Source organism: Liolophura sinensis, chromosome 1, assembly GCF_032854445.1.
Source record: "Liolophura sinensis isolate JHLJ2023 chromosome 1, CUHK_Ljap_v2, whole genome shotgun sequence".
NCBI classification, from domain to species: Eukaryota; Metazoa; Mollusca; class Polyplacophora; order Chitonida; family Chitonidae; genus Liolophura; species Liolophura sinensis.
Genome location: NC_088295.1, coordinates 39968021 through 39982643, shown reverse-complemented (window position 1 = coordinate 39982643; position 14623 = coordinate 39968021). Strand labels below are relative to the sequence as shown.

The window sequence follows — 14623 nt, the reverse complement described above, 5'->3', positions numbered from 1 at the left end:
GATTTCTGATCATGAAACTTCAAATAATTGATGTTTATCCTTTAGTACTAGAAATGGCTTTGGAAATTGTAAATTGGCATCTCTGAATGTAACACAAATGTCATCTCATTAATGATGAATGGTAGACTTAAAGGATGAAAGATAACTGTGAAATCATGATTGTCAAGCTTCAGTATTTATGATAGAAATTATAGTATATCATGTTTAGGCATACTTTCTACCTTACAATTAGGGTGCATTACCATAGCAGTTTTCTGTTAGTTCTGTCGAAGTTTAGAACTTCATTCAGGTGAAAATCACTTGTCCAAGCAGACCAATATACTCAGCCCCCTAGCACTTGTTTTTTTCCATATAGTTTGACGGTGTTAAGTACCTATATGATTGAACCTGGCCCAGGTTATTAGTAGTCAAGAAATGATAATGGATGGTTTGTAGGATTTCAAGGTTCCTAATTTCACCAGCTGTTAGTCTGTTTCTGTTCCATATAACATGAGAGTGACAACATTTACTCTTCAGAAAATGACAAAGTAGCTGCCTGTAAACCTTGTAGTTGAATTTTCCAAAATGCCACAACAGTGTAGTTAAGGGTAGGGGTGCATGTGGAGTCTCCATACCCAGTGACTAAGAAAATGGCTGCAAAGTGGATGAGTTGTGGATAAAACAATTTCTTGGTATGACCTATCCCACACATTGGTTAGGACATATGTTTGCTCTTCCTGTGATGTCCTTGTTATCCACATGGAGTGAAACACATTTTCATTATAACTTGGCCACAGGTTGTTGCTTGAGGTTCTTTTGCACCAGAGGTGTGGTATTCTGCCCATAGTGTTTTGTCAACAATAATATCCCATTTATAAGTATAGACTCCTTTATTCCATGTGTGTCATTGAACAAGCATTTTTAATATGAGATTTATAGTTTATGATTGCCTTCTTTTCAAAACCGTTGAGGGTCATAGAGTTTAAAATATTTTCTTTCTGCAGTACATTACAGCATGCTTATGCAGTACTGATACAGCTTTTTAAGAAACATAAACTTCACAATTGTGCAAAATTCCTGTATATATAACAATCTTATTTATCTTAAGTCTTGAATGAATGTAGAAAACGCAACATTTCATCCGTTGTCATTGTACCGCCTTCTGATTAAAGTTTTTCTATCCTTGATAGTTAATGCATGTACATACTTCAAAATGGTATCAGATGGCATCAGATTTAGATTGGGAGAGACTGTGAGCAGAGGTCGTGTTAACTTTAATTAACAGGGAGACTCCATGGCTCAGTTGGTTAGCACGCTAGCGCAGGGTAATGACCCGGAAGCCTCTCAACAATGCGCTGTGAGTTCATGTCCAGCTCATGCTGACTTCCTCTCTGGCCGTACATGGGAAGGTCTGTCAGCAACCTGTGGATGGTCATGGGTTTCCCCCAGGCTCTGCCAGGTTTCCACCCACCATAATGCTGGCCGCCGTAATATAAGTGAAATATTCTAGAATGCGGCGTAAAACATCAATCAAATAAAAAATAAATTTATTTAACAGACATGTAAATGACTGAATGCCTTAGACACATTAAGTCAAGGCTGTCTCCCAAGCAACATCACTTGCTAACAAGTGTATACATATATCTGTGTGGACTTTATGCTCAATAAATACACATTTCAGAACACATCTAGAGCCTTTGAAGCCTAACAGCCTAAAAGAGGCTGAGAAACCTATTATTGTTTCCCTTCATGACAGGACATGCCGTGTACTAGAAACACACTTGACTAAAACCTGTTTTATGTTCTTATGAACAACCATTTCCCATTGATTATTGTAATTAAAGCTGAGTTTGAAAAAGCAGTATCAAAACGTACACAAATGAAATGATTTCTATGTTACAAAGAGCATTTTTTAGTCTGTATGTAGATGCATTTTGCATTTTGTTCGAAATGTTCATTTATTGTGTTTTTCACATGTCACACATTGTGAATTTTAAGCTTATCATGGTTGTTTGTTTCTTTTCTTTTTTATTATGCCAGTGCGTAAGGGTATAAAATGTGTTTTACCCTTTTAAAGGTGTTTAACATGGACGGGTTTGGTTCAAAAGTGTGATAAATTCCCTGTTTACCAACTCTATATCCTAAGGATATCTCTGATCGAAACCGTGCTTAAGTGATCTGAAAAGCAAATAATTTTCTTTTGCCTGTTCAACCCCATTCATGCTGTAGTTTGTAAGAGAGTAACACCCTGTGTTTAAAGATAATGGTGTTCTTTAGCGGATCACAGGAAACATTGATGCACAGGGAATTAAAGAAAATGAACCAAGAGGGCTTAAACTGAACACAGTGGCATGCCTGGGAAATAATCTGAAAAGGAACATCATCATTTGCAAAGGTTTGGTCCTAGTGGACAAAGGGTAGAGAAGTTTGCAAATAGTGCATCAAATCTCTCTTGCAAAACCTTTGGATAATAAATAGTAATTACCTTGTGGAATCTATTTATAGCACTATCTGGTGTCAACAGTTACCCAATGTGGGTCACTCTCTTTGAGTTTTAAAAGAAAACACTTGACATCATTAGATCAAATCTATGAAACATTGACAAAGTGTACCAAATAAATTTTAGAAAGTGTGCGTTTTTATTTTTTGGGATGTTGTATCATCAAGGTATCATAGTTCAAAGTAAGCAAATCATGCAAATTGAGAGAATTGAACACACGACCAGGTTATTAGTTTTAACCAATCAGGTGCGAGTTACGTTGCACGGTGTACATACCATACAGAAAAGCTCTCCGCAGTGCTCTGATCTTCTAAAAGTTGTATGAAGAAGTGATTCACAAAGTTTTGTGAAAATGAGCACTGAGCATTACACTGGCTGCAAGAGGTTTTACCTTTAAAGAAATTAGGTTTTCATTCATTACCATGGATAAATAGAATCTAAGCTGAAGCTGATCAAATTTTAGCAACAACAACAATAATAGCTCTTGTAATGGTTAGTTGCTTGTACATCTGGGACAATAATCAAAATGATTTCCTTAGTCTAATTCTATCACAGATTGATATGCTATTACAGGACAAGACCAACAATTTTTGACTTCGTTACAGTTGTTTCTAGATCTTATTTCATGAAGACAAGACTCTGTTACAATTAAATCAGATTTAATTTAAGAGATTAATTAACTAATTTCTCAAATGGAAGAAACACACGTGACACATGTAGGCAAAAGCACACTGTCAGCATACACTGTGTGACGATCAAGCAGAGGTGTGATGTAGCTGTATGCCAAAATATATATACATCCATCATATCAAAGACATGTAGGCAACACCTAGTCCATCATGTGGACGAGTGTTGATCGTTGTTTATAGACCTACACTGACACAGATTGCATCTTCCTTGGACACGACAGACTCTGTAGCTAACCTAGCTTAGACTGCATACTATGTACTGGTAGTGTTTTGACTGCCTTATTTTAGCCAGGGATCATTACCCTTGGCATCAGAGTTTTACTAGACATTAAGGTTGAACATATAATTGGACTGACATCATTTAAATCCTCTGTTTACATTAATACAAACCTTACAGTGTATAGCATAGCGAGACCTTATTTCATGAGGCCTACCTTTTAGGGGCCTGATCTGATTGGGTAGTATAGACCTGAATTTTTCTCGGCTAAAAGTTTTATGTATCAACGCCCCCCTGCACTCAATGGTCATTTTATCAACCAAGGTGACAGACTCATTCTTAAGAGTGCATGCCTGAAATTTGCACGTGCACCGCATCTTTTCAAATCTGGCACATATACATGCGAATAAAAAAATGCCTGGGTCTTTGTGCTACTTGACTAGGATAAGTAAACATTACAACGTATTTATCATATATACATTCACCTATACATACCTATACAAGTACAAATCTGGGCGCCGAATCCATTCTCATGCCGCCTTTTATGGATTTGTATTTTCCAAATATTACGGAATAACAGTGACAAAATCTTATTTTATTGAGATAATCAGACAATAGTTTACGCCTAATATATTGTCATCAAACATAAAATACACACTATACCAATAAAATCAGCTAAATGGAGAAATTAGTAAGGGTTGTAAATGTACCAGCAGAACAAGAAGATTCATTCATCATTCCTATATCCACGCATATATCATATACTCATGAATCCATGGATTTGATCCCAGTTTCCTTCACCCAAAACCAAGACACAGGAACAGTAGGCCATCTAGGTGAAATTTCTCAAACAAAATATCTAGATCTAAAAGTAAAAGCCTTCATGGGTAAAAAGTTACATTATGGTGTAGTTGATTTAAATTAATAGGTCTACTTCAAATGACTTGACAATCGTTGAGTACATGTTACACGGGTTGGATGGGATTTAACTGAAGTTAGGTAGGTAGGACCATCAGACACCATAAAATTTGTCTAAGTTGACTATATTCCATTGAAATAACATTCATTTAAATTACTTAGGTTTAGGTTAGGCTGTAGGCCTAGGCTATGTATGTATACGGCATTTGTCGTGAGCAGGATGTGACCTTAATAAACAGGTTTATGAACAGTAATGAACTACATGTATACACCATATCATGTACCTAAGTGTTGTGAAAAAGCCTCTGATATGAGGGATATACGTATGTTATGCAAATAGCTAGAGCACATTTCTGCCTCATCGCCACACAGCGCACATGCTAATAGTATTATGTTGTTGTTCCACTGCCTACATGCACCATGTGTGTCATTTTATTTTTATCAATTAATTCATTAATCGGTAATATTAAAACTGATTTAAGTATGCGAGATTTTTATGTTTATGAAAGAGGATCTATAAATAACTGAAACCAAGTCAAAAATCGTTGGTCTTGCCCTTTAGGGACATACATTTGATATAAGCAATGCACAGGCTTTAATAGAGCACTGCAGCAACTCCAATAAATGACAAAATTTAAATTATTTGATTGGTGTTGTACACCGTGCTCAAGAAAATATAATAACACTATTAAATTAGATATTGTAATTTTTACTCAAACCGGTTTTGGTGTCAGTATTCTCTGTTTTGTGGAGCTCATGAGTGGAAATGGAAATGTTAGCAGTCTGGATAGGATTTGTGAAGTACAAGTTTGAAATTTGATTTAAAATGTTGGCATGCTCTGAGGCCTTTCTGTGGCTCATGCTTTTAAAGTGTCAGGCTTTGCTAAAACTGATCTGCCCCCTGATCAGTGAGGTAGCAGACTCTCTCAAGACTGTTGTAGTGTTAGCCTAGGGGTATATTGGTGCCAGCTGTGGATGTGATCAGCAAGATTGGGTGGGTATTAAAGGCCTTGGAAGCTGTGATCAAGTGGCTTGAAATGGGCCTCCTCTAGCCATCTGTTGGGTGAAGAAGGTTTTTGGAAGCATCTGGTGACACTTCACCCATACATGTGTATTTTAACCTCAGGTCTGCCCTAGCTGTTGAATCTCTCCATTTGCCCATTGACAATCTATAAAAGGGTGAACAGTCTATATCAGAGACTCTTGAACTCTACAGCACTAGAGGGAGATTGCTTTTTTCTCTTCTGTGTTAAAATAAGGCCATCCTTGAGAATATGCTCATCGAGGGTAACCCCACCAACAACCCCCCCCCAAAAAGCCATGAAGAAGTGAAATAATTTGAAAAATTGCTACTGACCTATCATATTTTTTTTTGTCTCTAAACTATAGGTTTGCACCCGCCTACTGTCTGTCTGTGACAGTAGTTTTCCAAATTTCGTTACAGGTTACATGATTGCATGCGTTTTTCTTACAGTTTATGAAGTAAAGCTGTCAGCTTCAACCTCAAAAGTATATAACACCACTAACTTTTGCGTGGTTCCATGTTATACCACCCTTGATGCAGCTTGCACTTTTCTCTACAACATATCAAAAAATCAACATAACATCACCACTGTTTTCTTGAGCTGTGGTTGCTGGAAGTGAAGTCATAGAATATTGTTACCTTGGTAACCTCCTTCAGGAGGGTTGGAAGTAACACTGGCAAAAAGTTTTTAGTTCTATCCAAAACAGATAAAATTCTGATATCTTTTAGCTACATATAGGTGCAAACTAACAATGCAGAAGTTTATGGTACACCAACAACCCAAAATGTCTGTGTGACATATTACCCTAGCGGCCCCGATAGCACGGTTGGTAGAACGTCTGAACGGTAGATCCAGGATCAATCCTGGGTCGGGTGTCTTTTAAGTCTTTAAACGAGGAAGTTATAGCTTTTTCACTTGGTGTTAGGCATTAAGGAGATAGTGCTACAACTGGTTGACCCTGGTTGACTCGGGCAGGGCGCTTACTTGCCTTTGGTAAGTCTCAGTGAAGCAGCACTGGACAAAAGAGCAGTGGAAATCCATCCTGCAACAAGGAGGCATGTTAAACCCCAAGCACTCACACACTCACTCGGTATTACCCAATCAGTGCCTGAATTGCACATGTGAAATCTGAAAAAGGTTCATCTCTTTCAATTGAAACTTGGTACATTACTTCATCACGACTAGTTACACATCAGGTTCAAGATGTTGACAGGTGCATGAATTGCACTGAAAGTTGTTCTTTTATGTGAGCAAAGGTTGAGGAATTACACTATAACATTCAAAATGGTTGATGATTTGTACACAAATGTTGGATTTGATGCCTAGATAAATTCCAGATTATTTCTGTAATTTTTAGGTGTGGAGCATGGACAACATGATCTGTTCGCAGACTCTGGCTAGACATGAAGGAAGTGTAGCATGCCTTGCTGTGGCTAGAGGACGATTGTACTCTGGGGCAGTGGACAGCACGGTGAAGGTGAGTTCTGAGGTGTTCATTGTAGCAAGCAAGCGTAAAATGCTATCTGATTAATTTATTTATAAATGTTAGATACATGTATGTATGCTTGGCAGTGTCGCAGTATATCTTATTGCTGTGCCCCTCAAATACCTCATTGTGTTAGCATTTGTATATTGGGGTGTATTTCTTGATGATCCCCATAACTACAAAGTGACAATAACCCAGAACCTCTTGTCATTGTGGTCGCTCTGAGTTCAATTCCAGCTCATGCTGGCTTTCTCTCCTGATCTAAGTGGGAAAGTCTGGTAGCAGTCGATGAGTGGTTGTTGTTTTCTCCTGGGATCAGCCCAGTTTTCTGCTGGTGGTCTTTAAAGTGAAATATTTTTGAGTACAGTGTAAACACCGTTCAGATAAATAAACAAACTTCAAAGTAGTACCTAGCACAGCCTTTATAATTCTGACTAAAATGTATATAACTGTATATGTATGTTTATAATTGATACACTGAAATCATTAGAATTTTTCAGGGTTTCCTAGAAACTTTTTCCTTGATTCCAAACAGGTCTAGACAGAAAATTACGTCAAATTGTTGTTGGGTAGTATTTTTCAGAAGGGTTAAAGGCTATTAACTGAATATGTGTGTGAAGAGTGGAAATGTTTGATGTTTTCTAGGAAAATGTAGTATATATACTGCATGTGTACAGGGTCTAGAAAATTTCAAGTACATAGAGATATACATACAAGTTAATGGACAATCTACATGGGGTATGGGTAGGAATATTGTCATGGATTGTTGTGATGGTTTTGACTCACTGTAAATTGCCTATTAAAGCAGTCTACCATTTCACTTCTTACTTCCTAATGGACTATGATAGTTGATGACATGCTTTATCCTGTATTTCCGGAGCGTCTAGCTGAACTGATTAGATACCAAATTTGTACCAGGAAGCTGTTTAGCTTTGAAAATGCAGGCCTTGCTGTGTGAGAGGGGTGAACATCCTTCCAGTCCACACGAAAGCTCTTTTTTATTAAAGGACGTGGTCCAGGATTAGTTAATTGCGGTGTAAATTGTGCAGTAAATTATTGTTAGCAGGTGGTGGTTTGAGAAGATAATAGTATTGAGTGTACCTGTGTGTTAGTAGTATAGCAAGAAGCAAGGTATAAACCTAGGCAAAAATCCATTATCACCTGATTAGCTCTATTTACTTGGACATGTAAGAGCTCTGTGATATTAAGCATTACACATAGGTGTGCAATATTAGGCTTTTGGCATCTGTACATGGCTGTTAAAGATTGGATGTAGGCATCCCATATTTTGAGAATAATGATCCATTTCCTTGGGTTTCTAGAGACTACCAGCAAGGTGATAATGATTGTGAAAGTAAACTTTAAACTTAGTTACCCGGCTGTAATATTATAACCAATTTACTGTGCTAGATTTTCAGGCAACCTCTTGTACATCAAGTGCATCTGCGTTGTTGTTTATTTCATTTTGTAAGACTGAAACGAAACCAAAATAGTACAGTCAGTAAAAATGGTGTCAGCATGCCTTGTAAATACAACCATGTGGAATATTCGGTGCTTTTGTCCTTGCTGTGGAATATTTGGATCTTTGACATATTTGTGGAAGTCAGCATATTGGCTTCAAATGTTTCAGACTTTGTTAATTGTTAAAGGTCGAGAAAACATGAAAATTACATTAAGTTCAGATGAAAGAGTTGGAAAAGTTGTAAATGTGGTCTTCAATATTTTTTTCAATTTTCCCTTAAAGAGAAACTTGAAAATGGCATGAGAATTTTTTTATGGTGGTATTTGGGACCACCTTGGTATATATTGTCTTTATGTGATAATGTTGTAAATGAGGATATAAAACATGTTTACACAAATATTTGGTCTGTTCTGCTAATAAATATGTTCAACCGGAATGCTGATTATTTTTAATGTACACATATTTATAAATATTATCATAGTTCAGATTAAATCCATGTGTTTTGGATATAAAAACACATTTACACTCAAATATATTTATTATATGTACATTACACATCCTTATATTAAAGATCATAATTTGCAAAAATACATTTCACACTCTTTCATATGAATTTGGCATCATTTTAGCTTGACCATACAAAGTACAAATGTCCTGTAACAGGAAAGCAATGTTAAACAAAATGTAGTACTGCCGGTATTAAGATCAGGGTTTGCACATATGTGGAGCGCAATAATACGAGGGGGATATTCCATCCTTGATTCGGTGTGTACACATTAAATATCACAAATTTTGTGTTAAACTCAATTTTAAACAAAATGTTATGGGTGGTATCTCAAAAAGTACTGCATTTAATAAGCTCAGGGTTTACATTGACATAAAGCTATACATGTACATGTATGTAGAGCATGTGTTAGGGGTGGTGTCTCAAAACATACAGCATGCCTTGACATGAAATTATACATGTACATGTATGTAGAGCACATGTTAGGGGTTGTGTCTCAAAACATACAGCATGCCTTGACATGAAATTATACATGTACATGTATGTAGAGCATGTGTTAGGGGTGGTGTCTCAAAACATACAGCATGCCTTGACATGAAATTATACATGTACATGTATGTAGAGCACATGTTAGGGGTTGTGTCTCAAAACATACAGCATGCCTTGACATGAAATTATACATGTACATGTATGTAGAGCATGTGTTAGGGGTGGTGTCTCAAAACATACAGCATGCCTTGACATGAAATTATACATGTACCCTATTGAGCTGAAGTTCTGCACTGCTTGGTTGCCTTGCTACCAAATCAAATCTATGTGTTTGTCATAAATTTTAGCCATTGCACACTTTTATTTAGATCTGTGGTTACACTTCATGGTTGAAGTCAGTTCGTAGGTCTGTCCAAAGTTTTGAAAGAACTGTGTCTTGAATCTTTTATAACCAGGTTTTCCAAACTTGTTACCACATTAATAGACATTGAATAGAACCCTATTCATATTTGGTGATCTTGGCCATGCTTTCTAAAATATACCAGCTGAATATTCAGTTTTTGAATTAGAATTAGAATGACATATACTTAGACAGGAATTTTGTTTTTTGGACGTTAATAGCATGTCCAGAAGAATGTGATTGCAAACATCAGAATTAAAATAAAGGCTTTTATGCTGTCTAAAAATTCTGGTCTATATATACATATCATGATTCTGGTTTGCCTCACCGTATGACATTAGACTTACATTAAACTTTGTGTTTTTTAATTGACAGGTGTGGCAGTGAGGAGACACGTTCCTTCATCAGCGGCTGTCTGGTACAGATGTGATGCAGATGTATAGGTGTAAACAGACAAGCGATTAGTGAAGTGTGGAGAGGCTTATGTGATAAGTTGTTAGAATCTCACAAGTAGCAGAAGTCTAGACAAACAAAGTCTTATTTGATGTACAGTTGCTATGTGAGCTGTTATCATGTATGTGATGTTATCATTGATATGATGTTACTGTCTTCCAATGTTTACATCGAACCATATTCTCATAGGTGATTCAGAAAAGAATCAATTGCATGTAAGTGCTAAACAGTTATCAGTATTTCTTATTGCACTGTTGATTTGTCTGAAAAGTGCAAACTCTGTTGTATGTCTTACAGGTAGATTGAATTATAATCAAGTATATGGTGAGTATCATTTAGGCCTGGCTTGGGAAGTTACATTAAAATGTAGCAGAAGAGTTTTGTTTCAGAAGCTTTAAACTAGTAACACATGTAAACTTCAGTAATAAATTCTGAAGAAGAGTGGCATACATGTATTGGTGATGGAAGCACATGATTTCTACTTGGAGGATTTGACCAGTGTGAAACCCAGTCAACAGCCAATAAATTCTTGGCTTGATAGAAAAGGCAACACAAGGATTTTGTCTGAGTATTATTAGTAAAAGCAAACATATTGTTTGCTGTTGGTCACAAATGGGGTCTTCATATGATCAGTAATGAAGTAAAAATCGGGTTTTGAAGTAATATGATTTTATTTACAAGAGAGCCATATGTAGATGGCCATTTCTCAGTTGATGTCTTATTTTTGACCAATCATATTGCAGCATTTTACATTGTTTCAGACAGTAACAGAATTCAGCTGTTCCTGTTTTAATCCTGTGTTGTATTGAACGAGATAGCATAATGAGTGACAGATGCATATTTTTGGCTTTTAAGACAAATAGCAATCTTGCTGTGTTTTCTGATTCCAAAATTTCCTGTCAAGGCAGATGTCTTGCATACCTACACCAGACTTCTGCTCAGCAAATTTGGCCTCATTTTATTATTTGTGTGAAAGGTGATAGGGAATTAGTAGATATTCTTGGCTTTATTTTACACATTGATGAAGGAGACAAAAGGTGTCTAGACACAGTACAACCATAATGAGCTTATTTGTTAAATCAGTAGAGATAATGTCTGAATGTTCAGAGAGCTACCCTAAATGACCTAAAATTCTACCACAAAATAGCATTTTTGGAGGCAAATAAATGTCATGAGATATTACTTCTGGTGCTAAAATTTGCATTTTCCAATATGATATTATCCTACCTTCCAAACACCTCTGAAAGTATCTGTCTAAACTCAGTAGAACTCCCAGAATCTGGAAATATGAGCAGCTTTGTTATGGACGACATTTTAGGTCATCTAGGGTAATTACGCTTGCATTGTGGCCAAATGTGTCCATATCTAAAATACACTTTTATAGACGTTAATAGATATCAAAACTTTCAAGCGCTTTATTTCTGCCAGGCACTAGGTTTTATATGCTCATACATACATTTTTATGGTCACTTTGATGTACTGTGCATGTAGAATCCGTTGATTTTTGTATATAAAATGTTTTATGAGATTAAATTGTTCTTGTGTTTTGTACAGTGCTGTAGTCTTAATACTGTTTAGTCGATGGAGTGCTGGCTATAGATAGTTGATGATGTATGTAGAACAGATACATCTATAGTGGCCAGAGAAGACTTGTGATATATGATTATATTATGATGAATTATACATTTAAGCCGGACAGTGTAATGATACTTACACTTAGAAATAGACATCTGAGTTGTGGATAACTAAAGTTATTTGTTGAAGCTCTTTTTTTTTTATAGCAAAGTTAGTGTAACAGCAAAAGTTTCATTATTTCTATGTTTCGTAATTGTTAAGATATCTCATTTGTGTTACTGTTATTTGAGTGTTAGTGATTCCCTGAGAAGGGGAGAGTGTACTGAGGCTGTTTATCAAAGCATCAGTAAGTCATATGGTGTCGTTTTGAGAAACAGCCCCATGGACCAGTTTCTGGTGAAAGTTGCAAATCTCCGTGGAGATGTAAAGATAGTGTTCACTGGAAATAATTATACTTGGGCTTCTTCAGTACTGTAATTCGTCAACTTTTTCGCATTTTTTGCAAGGTGTTTATTCATATTCTCTGTGTTATTATTAGTCTGTGTTGACTTAAATTATACTTTTTGTGAAGCCCTGACACTAGTCAGTCAAACCAATGTAGTTTTATCTCCATGATCAAATTAAAAATGTGCATAAATTGCGCTAAAAGCTGCTCTTTCATATGCAAAAATGTTGAGGAACTAGGTTAGGTGTAGGTGTGTTGTAGGTAGGTGTTCTGTAGATTGTTATTCGGCATTGTGATTCTGGCTGACTTCATTTGACTTCTGTTGGCCCAGAAAAACGGCATTACGATCATTTTCAGAGGTAGGCGCTGAATTGCATTGCACCATATTTCAAATTACAAAATTTTGGACACCATGTGTAGTCCTTAAAATTCTTTTTTAAATACCGTTGGTTAGAAAAGATATAAAAGCATGTATTGAGATTCCCAGTTTTGAATGTGCAGAGGTGCTGCTTCTCTAATCTGCTCCTTCCTGTGCTACTGTTTATTTGTTTGTTTACGTCATTTATTTGTAGAGCAAAATGGTACAGTGTCATTCATGAGTTGTGTAAGGTTCGTGCGCCTGACTGAAAAAAAAAAGAAAGTGTGATACGTTGGAGAAAATGAGTATGGTGCGTTTTTTGTGAACACGGATTTGAAATAGCCATGAACAAACTTGTGATACTGTATATTTACATGTCTAAAATTTCTGTATTGCAATTTGTATTTTGTCTTCCAGTTATTTCATATCTGGATTCGTATAATAGTGATCCCATAACCTTAAATTTATACTTTCTCTGGTGTTAAACAGCGAGTAAAGAGATCCTTACAATATTAAGTCCTATGGGGAGTAGACGTTTAGACGTTAAAATGGCATGATTTTGTTAATATACTGACCAATTTTCAAGGTCATAGCTTGAGTAGTCTACACACAGGGTTACAATGAAAACATAGCCTCAAAAACGCATGTTCCGGTGACCCACAGGTGTCATGAGTAGAGCCAGCACTGCACCTGTATGACACGCGTCAATCAAGTGTCGTCTGGAAAAATTGTCTGGCTCTAGTGTCAGAGAAACCCTTCTGCCAGATAGGCACAAGTTTTGCTGAATCAAGGTGGTTTTCTCTGCGGCGGACAAGGAATTGATCACATTTTCAAGTAAAACATTTTGTAATGTCCGGAACATGCGTTTTTGACTCAATTTTTATTTTGGTCCCATGAACAGAAATCTTAAAGGTTGAAATTGAAATTTGGTATGTTTGCTTAGACATACTGGCTTTTGAGTGTGTAAATTTTTAGAAGCTGACGTAAGAGGGTTTCGGAGATGTTGAGTGTCAAGGTACGGCCTATTTTTTATGCCCACCCGATATATTGAACAAAATATGTTAAGTCATTTTGAATCATAAAAATCTGGTCATAATGTGTTGGTATCATCGACATGGAGATCCGTTAACATTTTAATGCAATATGAGAGCAAATCCGACTTTTTCCAGATTGGGGACATTTCTGTGTTTTTCTTGTATAAAATGTATACCCGAAGAATGTACTTTTTGCAGGTACCAGCTTTATGGGTTTTCCACAGCAATAGATTGAAACGCTTAACCCTGGTGGGACTAACATATATAGATACGTTAGTATCTCGCACTTGCTGCCTGGACATGCAAGATGTGTATATTAACTGTTCTGTTTTATACACAAAGGATGTTCTTTGTATTAGATTTGCCCAAAGTTTTCCCAAATATATCTGGTATACTTTTCTTTAATTAATCAAAGATTTTTGTCTGGCATAATTATCATCTATACAAGTTGCTATAAAAGTCTCGTCTTCAAATAATCTTCTGTTGAGTTAGTAAGGATTTAATCGAAGATGGAATGTAATAATAATATAGGAAACCTTTTCACACCTAAAGCTTGTTTTTTAAAGTGTCATCATGTAGTATATGGCCCATTCCTATGTTATAACTTTTGTGGAAGTTGAAGGGAGCTTGTAAACGGTTTCATACCACCTTAATTTCATGTTACTGGTGTTACCGATGCAGTGTCAGCTATCGTGTAGCACACTGGTGTCAATTTTTATTCAGTTCACGTCACATTAATTGGGAACCAAGCGACTTTTGTCAGTGGAACAGGTGCTTGACGCATTCATACGTTGGCAACATGATCGCATTAAACAAAGGCATAATTGAGTGGAGCCTGGGCTCTACAAATACATTAATCAATAAACAAATTGATATTAAATGCGATTAAGCATTGAGTTCCTTGTGTCGTAAATGCAGTTGTGTTGTCATCGAAAATTTACAGGGGTGCCTATATGGCTATAAAATGGGTGGAACTCAGATCAGTATACCATGGGTGACATTTTTGTACAGCATTTTAAACTTCATGACCGTATATATATACACCGGCCCCGATAGCAGTAGATTTTCCTGAGCTGTAGATCCGGGGT

General features: G+C 36.4%; 1 protein-coding gene across 1 annotated transcript in view; it reads left to right on the top strand.

Annotated features, from left to right (window-relative positions):
• Nucleotides 1-14415, top strand: part of LOC135474789 (E3 ubiquitin-protein ligase TRAF7-like) — an 89710-nt gene extending 75295 nt beyond the window's left edge. Inside the window, 2 exon segments of the mRNA XM_064754389.1 lie at nt 6686-6805; nt 10046-14415. Coding sequence (XP_064610459.1) covers nt 6686-6805; nt 10046-10057 — 132 coding nt within the window. The 3' untranslated portion in view covers nt 10058-14415.
• Nucleotides 14416-14623: the final 208 nt, after the last annotated feature.